Here is an 18661-nt window from a genome sequence, read left to right on the forward strand (position 1 = left end):
CGACAAGAGGAGGGAATAGGATCCTTCTTGGCTAGTCGAGAAACTCTTCGAACCAATTTCTCCAAGTCCTTTACAGAAAGATCGTTGGAGATTCTGTTGGCATCGTTTTTGCCAGAGTACGTCCAAAGGGGATTTTTGCGAGCCTGAAGAGGCTGCACTCTAATCCTAAGGAAGTAGGCAGTGATTTGAACACCAGACAGCTCTTTGCCTCGAGTGTTTTGAAGCTGATGAATACGAGACATGAGTGCCTCTGTCGCCTTTTTCTCTTCCTCAGAAGCTTCGGCATCCCAGGAGCGGCGGCGCTGAATTCTGGCACTTCCGTCGAAAGGAACTATGTTGTGTTCAACGGAGTTGGTGCTTTCTTCGTGAATGTAGAGCCACTTTTTGCGCCATCCTTGGACAGAATCAGGAAATTTGACGTCGAAATAATCGACATCAGTACGAACACAGATAACAACGCCACCTATGTTATAAGTGACGTTGTGGGAGCCATTGCGGCGGAGGCAGAAAATGCGTTTCCACAGAGCCCAATTGGGAGGGATTCCGAGGAAGCATTCGCAAAGTGTGATGAAAATAGAAATGTGAAGGATGGAATTGGGGGTCAACTAGTGCAGTTGAATCCCATAAACGAAAAGAAGGCCGCGGAGGAAATCGTGAATTGGGGTCGAAAGACCACGGATAAGGTGATCAACAAAACTAACCCGGTACTCCATTGGAGGCTTGGGGTAGCTTTCTTCGCTGGGAAAGCGGATGGCGTCTTCCTTCTTCATGAGGCCAAGCCTCTTCAGCATGTTGATGTCCTGGTTGGAGATTTTAGATCTCTCCCACTCAAGATCCTCGGCGGCCATCTAGGATTCCGGAGTACTGTGGCGAGTGAGTCGCGTGCGCGGTGGCATCAACGGCAATGGGCAGAGCAATGCTCGTGAGTGCGGATGATCAGAGAGAGTTGGGCGCAGGGGAAGCTTTTGCGAAGAGGAAGAGATGAGCGGCGCAAGCGAGGGGATGAACGGAGGTTGAAGAAAGGTTTATATAAGAATCGGGTGAAGCAGTGCGCCGTTGGATGAAGAAATCGTGTGGTGAAAAAAGATCTCCTAGATACAAGGGTAAAAAGGTATTTTTACTGAGATAGGCGTTACCGTACGTGCGCCAGAAAAAGCGGAGGACGTGTGTCCCCCACTTGCACGACGTGTCAACGTGGTGGAAGCAATGGACCCACAGGGCAGAAAAATCATGACTATTCAACAGGGATGAAGTAAATTTGGTTAAGGGAAGCATGTCGACAAGGAAAATAAAAGAAGATTGGCGATAGGGAGAATTATTAAATACTTCGGGAGCCTTTGATCAAATACAAGTTTTTGCCCAAATGCTCGGGGGCTACTTCGACAAAAAGTAAAATTTCGAGTATGGCAATATAGAAATTGCGGGAGCCTACAACCAAGCACAAGTCCTTGGCTGTAGCCTCGGGAGCTACTCCCATCGGGAGCGCTGTTCGCGCACCCGAGAGATAAAAAAAGAAGAAGAAAGAGATCATATTGGGAAAAAAATGACAATATAGCGACAAGGTGGACTAAAATGTTGAGCCTACAACCAAGCACAAGTTCTTGGTTGTAGCCTCGGGGGCTACTCCCATCGGGAACGCTGTTCGCGTGCCCGATGAAATTAACAAAGGAAAAATAGAAAAGCAAGAGAGTATATTTCGAGTTATAATTAACTCTACATATACTCCCATCGGGAGAACAATATAAGTCAAAATTGACTCGATAAAATGTGCCATTCCAACAGCCGGAAAAGCACTCGACAATATATTCTCAGAACGCCGAAGTTGCGATCAATTTCTGAATGCCGCAAATTTGCGAAGGTAAGACCCAGATCCGTTTCGCACGGGCGTGGCATCGCCAAAGACTGCGCTCTGCTACCTTTATCCGTATCAACAGATACGAAGAAAAATCCTAACGGACGCGTTAGGTACCCGATAAATTTGACTGGGACTCGACAGAATGGTAAGACCTTAAGCGGCACCTGTCGAAGTTTACACCAGTATCCCGAGATCATGTCCAGGGACGTGATCTTGAAGTAGGTTTTTGCGGATTGCCACTAGAGCAGTTAACTAGTACCTGATCCGTCAGATGAACTAGCCCCAACTACCATTATCCCTGTACAATATAGAATTTTATGTGAAGAAATATAAAAAAGTTGAAGCTTTCGAATCAAAATAAACAGTGGAGATTTTCCCTGATTCTACGATTCAAGCAAAATCTCGGGGGCTACTGACATAGGCATCCCAAATGGGCCTGCCGAAGATAGTACCCGGGGTTTACTGAAGGCCCACTACCCGAAGAATAAGAAGATTCGGGAGCCCAAGATATATCAAGGAAAGTCAAGAGTTGTAATAGGAAGTGTTATTTGTAATCTGGCGGGATGAGTTAGAAACCGTCCCGGACTCTGTAACTTGTATAGCACGAATCCCTCGGCTCCACCTCCTATATAAAGGGGGAGTCGAGGGACGAAGAAAGGATCGAATCATTGTCTACAAACCCTAGTTTTCATAATCGTCGAGTACTTTTCGGCTGAAACCTTCGAGATCTACTTACCCTCTACTTCCAACTAAACCCTAGCCTACAATCCATAGGCATTGACAAGTTGATACCTTGTCAACAGCACATCCACAACCTTAGAACTTTCTGTCACTGTCCCAGATATCAATGGAGGCATGAACCCACTATCGAGCATAAATACTCCCTCTTGGAGTTACAAGCATCTACTTGGCCAGAGCATCTACTAGTAACGGAGAGCATGCAAGATCATAAACAACACATAGACATAACTTTGATAATCAACATAACAAGTATTCTCTATTCATCGGATCCCAACAAACGCAACATATAGAATTACAGATAGATGATCTTGATCATGTTAGGCAGCTCACAAGATCCGACAATGAAGCACAATGGGGAGAAGACAACCATCTAGCTACTGCCATGGACCCATAGTCCAGGGGTAGACTACTCACTCATCACTCCGGAGGCGACCATGGCGGCGTAGAGTCCTCCGGGAGATGAATCCCCTCTCCGGTAGGGTGCCGGAGGCGATCTCCTGGATCCCCCGAGATGGGATCGGCGGCGGCGGCGTCTCTGGAAGGTTTTCCGTATCGTGGCTCTCGGTACTGGGGGTTTCGCGACGGAGGCTTTAAGTAGGCGGAAGGGCAGGTCAGGAGGCGGCACGAGGGGCCCACACCACAGGGCCGCGCGGCCAAGGGGGGGCCGCGCCGCCCTAGGGTGTGGCCACCTCGTGGCCCCACTTCGTCTCCTCTTCGGTCTTCTGGAAGCTTCGTGGCAAAATAGGACCCTGGGCGTTGATTTCGTCCAATTCCGAGAATATTTCGTTACTAGGATTTCTGAAACCAAAAACAGCAGAAAACAGCATCTGGCACTTCGGCATCTTGTTAATAGGTTAGTTCCAGAAAATGCACGAATATGACATAAAGTGTGCATAAAACATGTAGATAACATCAATAATGTGGCATGGAACATAAGAAATTATCGATACGTCGGAGACGTATCAGACATCACGAGGAGTTCCAGAATGGTCCGGAGAATAAGATTCATATATAGGAAGTCATTTTATAAGTTTGAAAATGATCCGGTGCATTTATGGAAGGTTCTAGAAGGTTCTAGAAAAGTCCGGAAGAAATCACTAAGGAAGGAAGAGTCCCGGAGGGACTCCACCTCCCCATGGCCGGCCAACCCTAGAGGGGGGAGTCCAAGGTGGACTCCACCAAGGGGGCCGGCCACCCCCCCACATGGAAGGGGGAAATCCCACTTGAGGTGGGAGTCCCACCTTGGGTAGGTTTCCCTACGACATGGAAGGTTCTTGTGTTGGGGTCTTATTCGAAGACTTGTAGTCCAACACTTGGGGATCCACCTATATAATGAGGGGCATAGGGGAGGGGGCCGGCCACCACAAAAGCCACAAGCTGGCCGCACCCCTTGAGGCCGGCCACCCCCTCTCCCAAACCCTAGCCGCCCCACCTCCTCCACCTCTCCCGCAACGCTTAGCGAAGCTCCGCCGGAGTTCTCCATCGCCACCGCCACCACGCCGTCGTGCTGCCGGATTCAAGGAGGAGCTACTACTTCCGCTGCCCGCTGGAATGGGGAGAAGGACGTCGTCTTCATCAACACCGAACGTGTGACCGAGTACGGAGGTGCTGCCCGATCGTGGCACCGTGATCAAGATCTTCTACGCGCTTTTGCAAGCGGCAAGTGATCGTCTACCGCAGCAACAAGAGCCTCATCTTGTAGGCTTTGGAAATCTTCAAGGGCGAGTCTAAATCATCTCCTCGTTGCTCCCGTCTTCTAGATTGCATCTTGGCTTGGATTGCGTTCTCGCGATAGGAAATTTTTTGTTTTCTATGCAACGAATCCCTACACATACTTAATGCAATTGTCTGTTGCTTGCAACTTAATACCGGAAGGGGTTCGGATGATAACTTGAAAGTGGACTTTTTAGGCATAGATGCATGCTGGATAGCGGTCTATGTACTTTGTCGTAATGCCCTGATTAAATCTCATAGTACTCATCATGATATATGTATGTGCATTGTTATGCCTTCTTTATTTGTCAATTGCCCAACTGTAATTTGTTCACCCAACATGCTATTTATCTTATGGGAGAGACACCACTAGTGAACTGTGGACCCCGGTCCATTCTTTACATCTGAAATACAATCAACTGCAATTGTTCTTTACTGTTCTTCGCAAACAAACATCATCTTCCACACTATACATCTAATCCTTTGTTTACAGCAAGCCGGTGAGATTGACAACCTCACTGTTACGTTGGGGCAAAGTACTTTGATTGTGTTGTGCAGGTTCCACGTTGGCGCCGGAATCCCTGGTGTTGCGCCGCACTACACTCCGTCACCATCAACCTTCAACGTGGTTCTTGGCTCCTACTGGTTCGATAAACCTTGGTTTCTTACTGAGGAAAACTTGCTTCTATACACATCATACCTTCCACTTGGGGTTCCCAACGGACGTGTGCTTTACGCGTATCAAGCTAAATTTCTGGCGCCGTTGCCGGGGAGATCAAGACACGCTGCAAGGGGAGTCTCCCACTTCCAATCTCTTTACTTTGTTTTTGTCTTGCTTTACTTTACTTTATTTACTACTTTGTTTGCTGCACTAAAACAAAAACAAAACACAAAAAAATTAGTTACTTGCATTTACTTTATCTAGTTTGCTTTATTTACCATTGCTAAAATGAATACTCCTGAAAACACTAAGTTGTGTGACTTCACAAACACTAATAATAATGATTTCCTATGCACACCTATTGCTCCACTTGCTACTACAGCAGAATTCTTTGAAATTAAACCTGCTTTATTGAATCTTGTTATGAGAGAGCAATTTTCTGGTGTTAGTTCTGATGATGCTGCTGCCCATCTTAACAATTTTGTTGAACTATGTGAAATGCAAAAGTATAAGGATGTAGATGGTGACATTATAAAATTAAAATTGTTTCCTTTCTCATTAAGAGGAAGAGCTAAAGATTGGTTGCTATCTTTGCCTAAGAATAGTATTGATTCATGGACTAAATGTAAAGATGCTTTTATTGATAGATATTATCCTCCTGCTAAAATTATATCTTCGAGAAGTAGCATAATGAATTTTAAGCAATTGGATAATGAACATGTTGCTCAAGCATGGGAGAGAATGAAATCTTTGGTAAAGAATTGCCCAACCCATGGACTGACTACTTGGATGATCATCCAAACCTTCTATGCAGGATTGAATTTTTCTTCGCGGAACCTATTGGATTCAGCTGCTGGAGGTACTTTTATGTCCATCACTTTGGGGGCGGCAACAAAGCTTCTTGATGATATGATGATAAATTACTCTGAATGGCACACGGAAAGAGCTCCCCAAGGTAAGAAGGTAAATTCTGTCGAAGAAACCTCCTCCTTGAGTGATAAGATTGATGTGATTATGTCTATGCTTGTGAATGGTAGATCTAATGTTGATCCTAATAATGTTCCGTTAGCTTCATTGGTTGCTCAAGAAGAAAATGTTGATGTGAACTTCATTAAAAATAATAATTTCAACAACAATGCTTATAGGAATAATTCTGGTAACAACTATAGGCCATATCCTTCTGCTAATGGTAATGGTTATGGTAATTCTTATGGGAATTCTTACAACAATAATAGGAGTGTACCCCCTGGTCTTGAAGCCATGCTTAAAGAATTTATTAGTACACAAACTGCTTTTAACAAATCTGTTGAGGAAAAGCTTGATAAAATTGATATTCTTACTTCCAAGGTTGATAGACTTGCCTCTGATGTTGATCTTTTAAAATTGAAAGTTATGCCTAATAAGGATAATGATAATAAGATTGTTACTACAGCAAATGCCATCCAAGTTAGAATTAATGAGAATATAAGATTGATGGCTGAATTGCATGCTAGGTGGGAAAGAGAAGAAAATGAAAAACTTGCTAAAGATAATGTAGCTAAAGTTTGGACTATTACCACCACTAGTAATGATAATGCTTTACATGTTGCTACACCTACTGCTATCAATGGTAAAATAATTGGTGTTGGCAATGTTTCTACTCCTAGTGCAAAGCGTGCAAAATTACCTGAAATTGCTAAAACTGCTGAAACTGCTTGTGATAAAACTGCTGAATTTTTTTCCAACATTGGGGACAATGATCCCATTGCTGTAGATCATAATGGTTTAGATTTTGATGATTGTCACATCTCTGAAGTTATAAAGTTCTTACAAAAACTTGCTAGAAGTCCTAATGCTAGTGCTATAAATTTGGCCTTTGCAAAACATATTACAAATGCTCTCATAAAAGCTAGAGAAGAGAAACTAAAACTTGAAACTTCTATTCCTAGGAAGTTAGAAGATGGTTGGGATCCCATCATTAAGATGAGGGTCAATGATTTTGATTGTAATGCTTTATGTGATCTTGGTGCAAGTATTTCTGTTATGCCTAAGAAAATCTATGATATGCTTGACTTGCCACCATTGAAAAATTGTTATTTGGATGTTAATCTTGCTGATAATGCTATAAAGAAACCTTTGGGGAGGATTGATAATGTTCGTATTATGGTTAATAATAACCTTGTCCCCATTGATTTTGTTGTCTTGGATATTGAATGCAATGCATCTTGTCCTATTATATTGGGAAGACCTTTTCTTCGAACTGTTGGTGCTACCATTGATACGAAGGAAGGTAATATTAAATATCAATTTCCTCTCAAGAAAGGTATGGAACACTTCCCTAGAGAGAGAATGAAGTTACCTTATGATTCTATTATTAGAACAAATTATGATGTCGATGCTTCATCTCTTGATAATACTTGATTCACACTTTCTGCGCCTAGCTGAAAGGCGTTAAAGAAAAGCGCTTATGGGAGACAACCCATCATTTTACTACAATACTTTTGTTTTATATTTGAGTCTTGGAAGTTGTTACTACTGTAGCAACCTCTCCTTATCTTTATTTTATTGCATTGTTGTGCCAAGTAAAGTCTTTGATAGTAAAGTCAATACTAGATTTGGATTACTGCGCAAAAACAGATTTCTTGCTGTCACGAATTTGGGCAGGATTCTCTGTAGGTAACTCAGAAAAATCTGCCAATTTACGTGCGTGATCCTCAGATATGTACGCAACTTTCATTAAATTTGAGCATTTTCATCTGAGCAAGTTAAGTGCTCCTGGAAAATTCGTCTTTACGGACTGTTCTGTTTTGATAGATTCTGCCTTTTATTTCGCATTGCCTGTTTTGCTATGTTTGATGGATTTCTTTGTTCCATTAACTTTCAGTAGCTTTGTGCAATGTTCAGAAGTGTTAAGAATGATTATGTCACCTCTGAATATATGAATTTTTAATTATGCACTAACCCTCTAATGAGTTTGTTTCGAGTTTGGTGTGGAGGAAGTTTTCAAGGGTCAAGAGAGGAGGATGATACAATATGATCAAGAAGAGTGAAAAGTCTAAGCTTGGGGATGCCCCCGTGGTTCATCCCTACATATTTTAAGAAGACTCAAGCATCTAAGCTTGGGGATGCCCAAGGCATCCCCTTCTTCATCGACAACTTATCAGGTCACCTCTAGTGAAACTATATTTTTATTCAGTCACATCTTATGTGCTTTACTTGGAGCGTCTGTTTGCATTTGTTTTTGTTTTTGTTTGAATAAAATCGGATCCTAGCATTCTTTATGTGGGAGAGAGACACGCTCCGCTGTTGCATATGAACACATGTGTTCTTAGCTTTATTCTTAATGTTCATTGCGAAGGTTGAACTACCTCGTTCATTGATATATGGTTGGAAACGGAAAATGCCACATGTGGTAAATGGTATAATGTCTTGAATAATTTGATACTTGGCAATTGTTGTGCTCATATAGATCATGTTTAAGCTCTTGCATCATGTACTTTGCACCTATTAATGAAGAACTACATAGAGCTTGTTAAAATTTGGTTTGCATGATTGGTCTCTCTAAGTCTAGATATTTTCTGGTTAAGGTGTTTGAACAACAAGGAGACGATGTAAAGTCTTATAATGCTTACAATATGTTCATATGTGAGTCTTGCTGCACCATTTCATACTTGAGTTTGCTTCAAACAACCTTGCTAGCCTAGCCTTGTATTGAGAGGGATTCTTCTCGTGCATCCAAATCCTTGAGCCAAAATCCATGCCATTTGTGTCCACCATACCTACCTACCACATGGTATTTCTCTGCCATTCCAAAGTACATTACTTGAGTGCTACCTTAAACTTCTATTCTTTGCCTTTGCAATATATAGCTCATGGGAAAATAGCCTTAAAAACTATTGTGGTGAAGAATATGTACTTATGTATCTTATTTCTTAATAAGTTGCTTGTTGAGCGGTAACCATGTTTCTGGGGACGCCATCAACTTTTACCTTTGTTGAATATCATGTGAGTTGCTAGGCATGTTCGTCTTGTCTGAAGTAAGGGCGATTTTCATGATCAAATGGTTTGAGTATGCATATTGTTAGAGAAGAACATTGGGCCGCTAACTAAAGCCATGAATCATGGTGGAAGTTTCAGTTTGGACAGAAAACCTCAATCTCTTATGAGAATATTACCTGTTGTTGAATGCTTAAGCATTAAAAGAGGAGTCCATTATCTGTTGTCTATGTTGTCCCGGTATGGGTGTCTAAGTTGAGAATGATCAAAAGCGAGAAATCCAATGCGAACCTTCTCCTTAGACCCTTGTACAGGCGGCATAGAGGTACCCCTTTGTGACACTTGGTTGAAACATACGTTATGCAATGATAATCCGTGTTAATCCAAGCTAATTAGGACAAGGTGCGGGCACTATTAGTATTCTATGCATGAGGCTTGCAACTTATAGGATATCTTATACATAACACATATGATTTATTACTACCGTTGACAAAATTGTTTCTATGTTTTCAAAATGAAAAGCTCTAGCACAAAAATAGTAATCCATGCTTCCCTCTGCGAAGGGCCATTCTTTTACTTTATGTTGAGTCAGTTTACCTACTTCCTTCTATCTTAGAAGCAAACACTTGTCAACTGTGTGCATTGATTCTTACATGTTTACCTATTGCACTTGTTATATTACTTTGTGTTGACAATTATCCATGAGATATACATGTTGAAGTTGAAAGCAACCGCTGAAACTTATATCTTCCTTTGTGTTGTTTCAAAGCTTTCTACTAAGAACTTATTGCTTATGAGTTAACTGTTATGCAAGTCTTATTGATGCTTGTCTTGAAAGTACTATTCATGAAAAGTCTTTGCTATATGATTCATTTGTTTACTCATTGTCTTCATCATTGCTTCGAATCGCTGCATTCATCTCATGTGCTTTACAATAGTATTGATCAAGATTATGATAGCATGTCACTTCAGAAATTATCTTTGTTATCGTTTACCTACTCGAGGGCGAGTAGGAACTAAGCTTGGGGATGCTTGATACGTCTCAAACGTATCTATAATTTCTTATGTTCCATGCTACTTTTATGATGATACTCACATGTTTTATACACATTATATGTCATTATTATGCATTTTCCGGCACTAACCTATTGACGAGATGCCGAAGAGCCGATTCTTTGTTTTACTGCTGTTTTTGGTTTCAGAAATCCTACAAAGGAAATATTCTCGGAATTGGACGAAATCAACGCCCAGGGGCTTATTTTTCCACGAAGCTTCCAGAAGACCGAGGGAGATACGAAGTGGGGCCACGAGGCGACGCCACACTAGGGCGGCACGGCCAGGCTTGGGCCCGCGCGGCCCTAGCGTGTGGGTCCCTCGTGACGCCCCTGACCCGCCCTTCCGCCTACTTAAAGCCTTCGTCGCGAAACCCTCTGTACCGAGAGCCACGATACGGAAAACCTTCCAGAGACGCAGCCGCCGTCAATCCCATCTCGGGGGATTCAGGAGATCGCCTCCGGTACCCTGCCGGAGAGGGGAATCATCTCCCGGAGGGCTCTTCATCGCCATGATCGCCTCCGGATCGATGTGTGAGTAGTTCACCCCTGAACTATGGGTCCATAGCAGTAGCTAGATTGTCATCTTCTCCTCCTTGTGCTGTCATGTTAGATCTTGTGAGCTGCCTATCATGATCAAGATCATCTATTTGTAATGCTACATGTTGTGTTTGTTGGGATCCGATGAATATTGAATACTATGTCAAGTTGATTATGAATCTATCATATATGTTGTTTATGTTCTTGCATGCTCTCCGTTGCTAGTAGAGGCTCTGGCCAAGTTGATACTTGTAACTCCAAGAGGGAGTATTTATGCTCGATAGTGGGTTCATGCCTCCATTGAATCTGGGACAGTGACAGCAAGTTCTAAGGTTGTGGATGTGCTGTTGCCACTAGGGATAAAACATCGATGCTTTGTCTAAGGATATTTGTGTTGATTACATTACGCACCATACTTAATGCAATTGTCTGTTGCTTGCAACTTAATACCGGAAGGGGTTCGGATGATAACCTGAAAGTGGACTTTTTAGGCATAGATGCATGCTGGATAGCGGTCTATGTACTTTGTCGTAATGCTCTGATTAAATCTCATAGTACTCATCATGATATATGTATGTTCATTGTTATGCCTTCTTTATTTGTCAATTGCCCAACTGTAATTTGTTCACCCAACATGCTATTTATCTTATGGGAGAGACACCACTAGTGAACTGTGGACACCGGTCCATTCTTTACATCTGAAATACAATCTACTGCATTTGTTCTTTACTGTTCTTCGCAAACAAACATCATCTTCCACACTATACATCTAATCCTTTGTTTACAGCAAGCCGGTGAGATTGACAACATCACTGTTACGTTGGGGCAAAGTACTTTGATTGTGTTGTGCAGGTTCCACGTTGGCGCCGGAATCCCTGGTGTTGCGCCGCACTACACTCCGTCACCATGAACCTTCAACGTGCTTCTTGGCTCCTACTGGTTCGATAAACCTTGGTTTCTTACTGAGAAAAACTTCTTCTATACGCATCATACCTTCCACTTGGGGTTCCCAACGGACGTGTGCTTTACGCGTATCACACCCCCCCCCCCCCCCCGACCCAAACAGACGAGGGGAGGACACAACCAATTTCGTGCCTATTGGAAAATTTTCACTAGTAGTATAATTCCATATTCAGAGTTATTGTTTTCTTTTGGACTCATTTGGCAGCTCGCACGGTGGTACGTAGAGAGTATAAAGTGAAAAAAGATGTCTTCTTTCGTGTATAACCGAATAGCGGGTCTAAAAAGTTTGGGAAATTGCATGAACCCCAACCAAACACTTAACCTAGAACTTTTTTTTACGAATTCAGAGAACTTTATTGATTAACTGATAGCAGTAAACCTAGAATCATTTCAAAACCCACCAAATACCACCCAAGTAACCAAACGTACTGACACACTGTCATTTTTTTTTGCATCGTTTAAACCGGTTAAACAACTCTACTGGGCCAACAACGCGGTGGAGCGTGCCTCCACGAGCCCGAACTAGCAAACGCTTTCTTCGGGCTGTTAAAAAATTGAGGATCAAGCCTCTCTCGATAGGTCAAAGTCAATGCTAATAAATGCAGTATTATTTTTCCAATCGAGAAAGTAAATGCAGTACAGTTTTATTGTTATACAACTGTCTAAATCTTGCTCCAGTGGATATGATGTGTGAGTACTGAGTAACAGAACCGGATCTGGATCGTACCAATTGCTGTGTAAATTGGTGCTATGAATCATGGGACAGCTGGTGATTAGGCCTTGAGCTTCTTGGCAATGCCGGCGAAGTACTTCCCCTGATGCGCCGCCAAGGCGAGCTCAGCTTCGCTGGGCAGCCTGCTGCCGTCTGCGCCGGCGAAGGTGCCGGCACCGTACGGGCTGCCGCCCTTGACCTCGTCCATGGCGAACATGCCGGCGCCGTGCGTGTAGCCGACCGGCACGAACAGCATGCCGTGGTGCGTGAGCTGCGTGACGGCCGTGAGAGCCGTGGTCTCCTGGCCGCCGCCCTGGGTGCCCGTGGCGAAGAAGACGCCCGCGGGCTTGCCGGCAAGGGCACCGGACTGCCAGAGGCCGCCGGTGCTGTCGAAGAAGGCCTTCATCTGCGCCGCCATCATGCCGAACCGCGTGGGGAAGCCGAACAGGATGCCGTCGGCCTCGGCTAGCTGGCTTGCCGTGATGACGGGGTGGTCCTCACGCTTGGGCGCAGCGTACATCTTCCCCAGCACCTCCTCCGACAGCGTCTCCGGCACCCGCCAGATGGTGACCTCGACGTCGTCGACGGTGTCGGCGCCCTTCTTGATCTCCTCCGCCAGCGTCGCGACGTGCCCATAGGTGGAGTAGTACCTGCGGAGGGAAGAATGAACAGAAGGAATCAGATCACGTACTGTGCTAGCTGAGAGGAGAGGAGGAAGATTGAGCAGAGGCGGAGCATTACACGATGTAGATCTTGGTCGCCATTGCTGCAGAGCTCTCTTTGCCGGCCTTGATTTGTGTTTCTAAATTGTTCTACTTCTTGTGTTGGTATGGCTGGTGATGGGACAAGACAGTGAGGCCCCTGTATTTATAGATCAAAAGTCGAGGCTGCCAAGTCGTAAGTAGTAGTAGTACCTCAAACTGATTCAAAGCTGCCTAATGATCCTGTCCACTACCTTCAACATGTCTGCTAATTAAAAATGAGTGTGGCTTGGTGAAGAAATAACCTGGACACTGCGCAAATATCAGGTCAGCTGGTTGAGTTGCCTGCGTGCACATTGCGTCGCTACTACGTCTTATGCTGCCACAAAAAGGAAAAGCATATATACATCCCTGTCCTGGAAATATTTACGAGGGGAAAGCAACAGGAATCCAGCAAGGGGATTAGGTGATGTGATGATGACGGGAGCTGCTTGCAAAGCGATCCAGGCTCACTTACAGTTTCTTTTGATTTACTATTTGTATAGAAATCATGTAGAATTTAAATCCTATAAAAAAGTCCTACATAGTTTGTTCAATTTATTGCAACATATCGTATAAGAATAATCATGTAGGAATTTTATAGTGTAAATCTTATGAAAAAAACATTAGGTCATATCTTAAGAAAAAATTCTTTTGCTACAATCAAACACACTTCATATTTTTCATAGTATTTAAGCCTCGTGCATCGCTGGAGGGGCCAACATCATCATGTGCTCGACGCGAGCCCCAAGCCTCGTGCTTATGTTGCGCGCGACGGTGCTCCATCTCGTCATGGTGGTGCTCGTAATGTTCGCGGACATGATCCCCTGCTTGTCGTGGTAACGACGACCGTCCTCCCACATCACGTGCGCCTGGTCATCTGCTATGTTAGCGTCCCAACGGGCTCTCTCTGGCAGTAGTGTTGCCTCCATGTTGGCATCGTAGCAAGCCTGATCCTCGCCACTACCTCTGCCGCATGCACCATCGCTGCGACGGCCTGTTCCATCTCCCGGATCTCCCGGTCCTCACGGCTGGTGGTTGTGCCTCACCTCCACTGCTGCCTCGCACACTGTGCAGTAGGACGCATCAAGGGACCCTTGGGCGGCATTGCGCCTGGCAGCCCTCATGTCGGTGACGGCTTGTCGATCGGCAACCATAAGCTGCCGAGCAACCTCTTCACGTTGGGCGGTGTTGAACAACTTGATCATAGCCCGCTGCTCGTCGTTCACATATGTCGAAGATTCGTGTCCCAAGGAACACGGGTACTCACGAGGAACCCAACGAAGGTGTTGAACTCTAGGGGCTAAACACACGGTTCCCAAGCTCACGAAGACGTTGGTGACGACGGCACGACGAGCGCACAAGCGAGCAAAAACGATAGAGAGAGACACAACGATCTACCCAGGTTTGGCGCCCTCATGAGGAGGTAACATCCCTACTCCTGCCTTGTATACATTTCTTGCGAAGGCTCGCGAGGTCCAGGAGGGTTTAAACCTTTGATCCAGATGCGATCTCCTAAACCTTCGCTAGAGAGAAAGAAAAGCCCATCCCCTTATACAGTGCAGCTGTCCTCCCTTTTATAGAGGTGTCGGTCCTCCTCTCCAAGAAAGAGTGGGAGAGGGGTTGCCATAGCTGTGCCCAAGGAGTGGGACAGCTTTCCACCTACTAGTACCAATGGACTTGGTCCATGGTGATAAAGCGCCGGTCCATGAGAGTGGTTGGGTTCCATTGACGTCCTCCCCTGCCGCGCTACACCGTCCAATGCGGCTTCTGTGTAAAGCCGCAACTGACGGGCCACTTTATGCAGGGGCGTGCCAGAAGGCTCCTTCTTCTTCGGGGTGGAGGTGTGGCTGTTGCGCTAGCCGAGGCGCTCATCATTGCTTCTGTCAGCATCCTCATCTTCTTCTGTGCCTTTCACCTTGGCACCCCACCGAGCTTCAGGAACGCTCCTGGCCAATTCCTCGCAAGGGAGGCCTCGCGAGGGGTTTCTTCTGCTGTCGAAACTGCTAAGTGTTGTTCTCCTCGCGAGGGTCTTCTCCTCGTGAGGCGCAAACACCTTGTGCGGGATTTCTGTTTGCCGTTGTAGATCGACCGTCGCTTGGGTCCAGTATCAAGTGAGCAGTAGCAGGTGGGCCATCGTACCCCCAAATCCAGTACACCGACAACATCGGATGTGTCACCGTCGTCGTCCTCCCAAGCGTCATCCGTGGGCTGCTCATGCACTGCAATCCTCGCCTGTTCCGCATGCACTTCCGATAGCGCCAAACACGCCCCAGCCAACATTTTTTTGGGCCTAAGCCAGGTTGGCCTCGGCCACTGCGCAGAACGCAGATGCCTCGGCGATCATCTGAGTCGTTGCCACAAAGTCCGCCTGGACCGCCCCCTCTCCGCCCGCCTTTGCTCCGCTTGTTCCTCGGCTAGGGCCCCTAGCATCGCATCCTCTGCCTCTCCCCCATCCTCTCGACGTATGGCTCGAACCGCTCCTCACGGGCCTCGGTGATTTCTACGCCTCGAATGCCTCCTTGATGGTGATCGCCGCCACGTCGGCGTCGTCCCGAAAGCTCTATCACACATCTATCTGATCATGGCCCAGTTAGCGTTGCGGTCTGCCATGGATGCCTTGATCAGTTAGGGTTTGCCTTTCCACTCCGACAACAGCGAACTCTTATAGCAATGGCCATGGCGGAAAATAGCCGGGCATGCGTGTGTGAAAACCAAAGTCAGTGCGCAAGAAGTGGTAGGGCGTGGGCACTGATATTAATCACTGCGGCATCTAGGACGGCGGGGATAAAATAAATGCATCTGCTCGATAGATCTGTCCCCGACCCAAATAGTTAAGAATGCTCAGAGCAAGTACAATAATGTACAGTCAGCAGGCTATAAGACTTAAATAATATAGTTTTGCTGAGTTGGATGAGTGAGAAGTGGAGAGAGAAGAGGAGCGGGCTACAAGATAATAGCCAGCTGCAGCGCGTGCTCCTATGCACTTTGTGAGATTGCAAGGTGGGCTATATGCATATAAAGTAGTTCATACTTGTATCTAACTATTGTATGGGCTGACTACAAGTAGACTATAGATGACATGTCAAAAACATATAGTCAAGTGCTTACTCTTCTGTTGTTCTTGCTCTCATAGTGGGGATAACATAGGTGGTAACATCACACATGTCAAGGCATTTTGGTGACATGACATGACAATAAAAGAAGAAAGAGAGTGAGGTGGTAACTAGCTATGTTACCATAACATCACACATCCCAAAGCAATATGAGACTACGTACAACATAATTAATAACATATTGCATGAAACCGCATCTAAATTACTACTCACTATGGAGATGGTAACTTAGACTAGTAACATGACATATGTTAGCAGACTAAGTTATTTCTCCACTATGAGCAGCCTAAGACTAGTCACAATGCATAGTATCATATAGAAATATCATGTGTATGATACTACTACATGTTACTATATCCACAATGCATAATATCATGTACTAGTATCGTAGTCTTCTTCTATTAATTGATTTATAGAATCTCAATGTAAATCTATGTACAAGATGTATTTGCCATTAAGTTTTCTAGTACTACGTGCTATGATATAGTATCTACCTATGATACTACTATAATTCTCTCTCTCATCTTTAATTGCACTGCCACATCAGATTTTTGCATGCATAAGATGCATGATACTCCCATTGTGGGTAGTCTAAGAGAGAATACAACCAATTTTATATCCGCGATTTGATGCAAACGAAGCAAAACGAATATTTTTGGTTTCAAAATGCGGAGATTCCCTAAATTGATTATGCAAGTACGACAACAATAGTTTGTGGTTCCTCCAATTCTCTCGTCCTAGAGATTATGATAGATTAGCAGAGCACTAACGATAATTAACTACTACTACTAGTATGGTGGAGACGTGGAGTACATCAAACTTCAGCATGACGCTTGCACGACGTATATGGACCATCATCAACTTGTACTGGGTGAATGTCCGCGTTGCGCCGGCGCCGGTGGCTGCTGGCCCGGCTGACCAGGAAAGCAGCTAATCACGCACGTCACGTCACCGTATGCCCGAGAGAGACTGACCATGATTTCATGAATTTGTGTTTCATTTCCGAGCTGAGCAACGTGTCAATGATGCAAACAATGCATCATCACAAAATAAATACGTGACGCGGAGAGATGGTACATTGGCTAGCATAGGTGAGCACAACACGTGCCGCATCTCTCAAAAAAAAAACACGTGCCGCAAGAGCAGCTGCCATTATTTAGATGCATGGTGAACCCGGCCGCCTGTATCCTAATTGGGTGTGACTATTTTTCAGTTTGAAAACTAACTTTCTTTTAAATTAGATAAAATTGTTAAATTAGCATGAATTATAAATAAATTTAATGGTTTGCATTTCCACTTGCAACTGAAAAATTCTCAGTTGCAACTTCACTTGCAACTGGAAAAAAATCAATTACAACTTATATGCACGAATCATGATGCCAATCAAACGAAGTAGAACTTAACTGAGCACAAACCTAGTTCTCAGCTAAATGAGAAGATGAGAACTAGCAAATTCCATCCTAATTCATTTGAGATTTCTAATTTAGATTTTGAGACTTCGTAGCCAAATTACTCGGTTGAAAGTTTCCGCCTTTTTTATCGAATTCAAAATTCCACTTTTTTGTCGAATTCAAGGCTTCCTTCCGTCTTTTTCTAAATACCACATTTTGCTCCCCACTTTGTCATTTGTGACGGTAGTTGCCCATTTAACAGAAATCCTTTCGGCTTACCCTATTTAGCAGAACTATGGTCGGTTCTTTTATTTTACGAAAAGGCAATCAGAGTTGCTTTACATGAATATGGAATCATAATTTTGTTCAGAAACAAAAGGTACATCTTTTTGAAAAAGATTAGTAAGAGGCTTTGAAATCTTGGAGAAATCTTTAATAAATCTCCTATAAAACCCAGCATGACCGAGAATACTACGAATACCTTTAACATCCCTCAGATAGGGCATCTTCTCAATTGCTTCAACTTTAGCTCTATCAACTTCAATACCTCTCTCGGAAATTTTATGTCCCAATACAATTCCTTCATTAACCATAAAGTGACATTTCTCCCAATTGAGAACAAGGTTAGTTTCTTCACATCTCTGCAAAACTTTATCGAGGTTTCGCAAGCAATTATCAAAAAAATTCCCATAGACAAAAAAATCATCCATGAATACCTCTACAATACTCTCGCAAAAGCCATGAAAAATAGCAGACATGCATCTTTGAAAAGTAGCAGGAGCATTACATAAACCAAAATGCATACGTCTATAAGCATAAGTTCCATAAGGACAAGTGAAAGTGGTTTTCTCTTGATATTTAGTTTTAACAGCAATTTGTGAAAACCCAGAATAACCATCAAGAAAGCAAAAATGAGTGTTTTTAGACAACCTTTCTAACATTTCGATAAAGGGTAAAGGGTAATGATCTTTCTTAGTAACCTTATTAACTTTTCGATAATCAGTGCACATTCTATACCCTACAACTACTCTTTGAGGGATGAGCTCATCATTATCATTAGGTACAACAGTCATTCCTCCTTTCTTAGGAATACAATGCACAGGACTAACCCATCTACTATCAGCAATAGGATATATAATACCTGCTTCAAGAAGTTTTAATACCTCATTCCTTACCACATCCTTCATCTTCGGAATTAGACG

General features: G+C 44.0%; 1 protein-coding gene across 1 annotated transcript; it reads right to left on the reverse strand.

The window, feature by feature from the left end:
* Window positions 1–12090: 12090 nt before the first annotated feature.
* Window positions 12091–13238, reverse strand: LOC127334174 (quinone-oxidoreductase QR2). The gene is made up of 2 exons (XM_051360592.2): window positions 12954–13238; window positions 12091–12862 (listed from the first exon to the last, which is right to left on the reverse strand). The coding sequence occupies exons 1-2, from the start codon at window positions 12974–12976 to the stop codon at window positions 12274–12276; spliced, it is 612 nt and encodes a 203-aa protein (XP_051216552.1). The 5' UTR covers window positions 12977–13238; the 3' UTR covers window positions 12091–12273.
* Window positions 13239–18661: the final 5423 nt, after the last annotated feature.

The sequence above is a fragment of the Lolium perenne genome, chromosome 2 (genome assembly GCF_019359855.2).
Source record: "Lolium perenne isolate Kyuss_39 chromosome 2, Kyuss_2.0, whole genome shotgun sequence".
Taxonomy (NCBI): domain Eukaryota; kingdom Viridiplantae; phylum Streptophyta; class Magnoliopsida; order Poales; family Poaceae; genus Lolium; species Lolium perenne.

What these genes read in the sequence shown, in the direction of transcription:
- LOC127334174 (XM_051360592.2), bottom strand. Translation starts at nt 12,976, where the DNA reads ATGGCGACCAAGATCTACATCGT. An exon ending in GCGACCAAGATCTACATCGT is followed by an intron (nt 12,863 to 12,953) that starts GTAATGCTCCGC and finishes TTCCCTCCGCAG; the next exon opens with GTACTACTCCACCTATGGGC.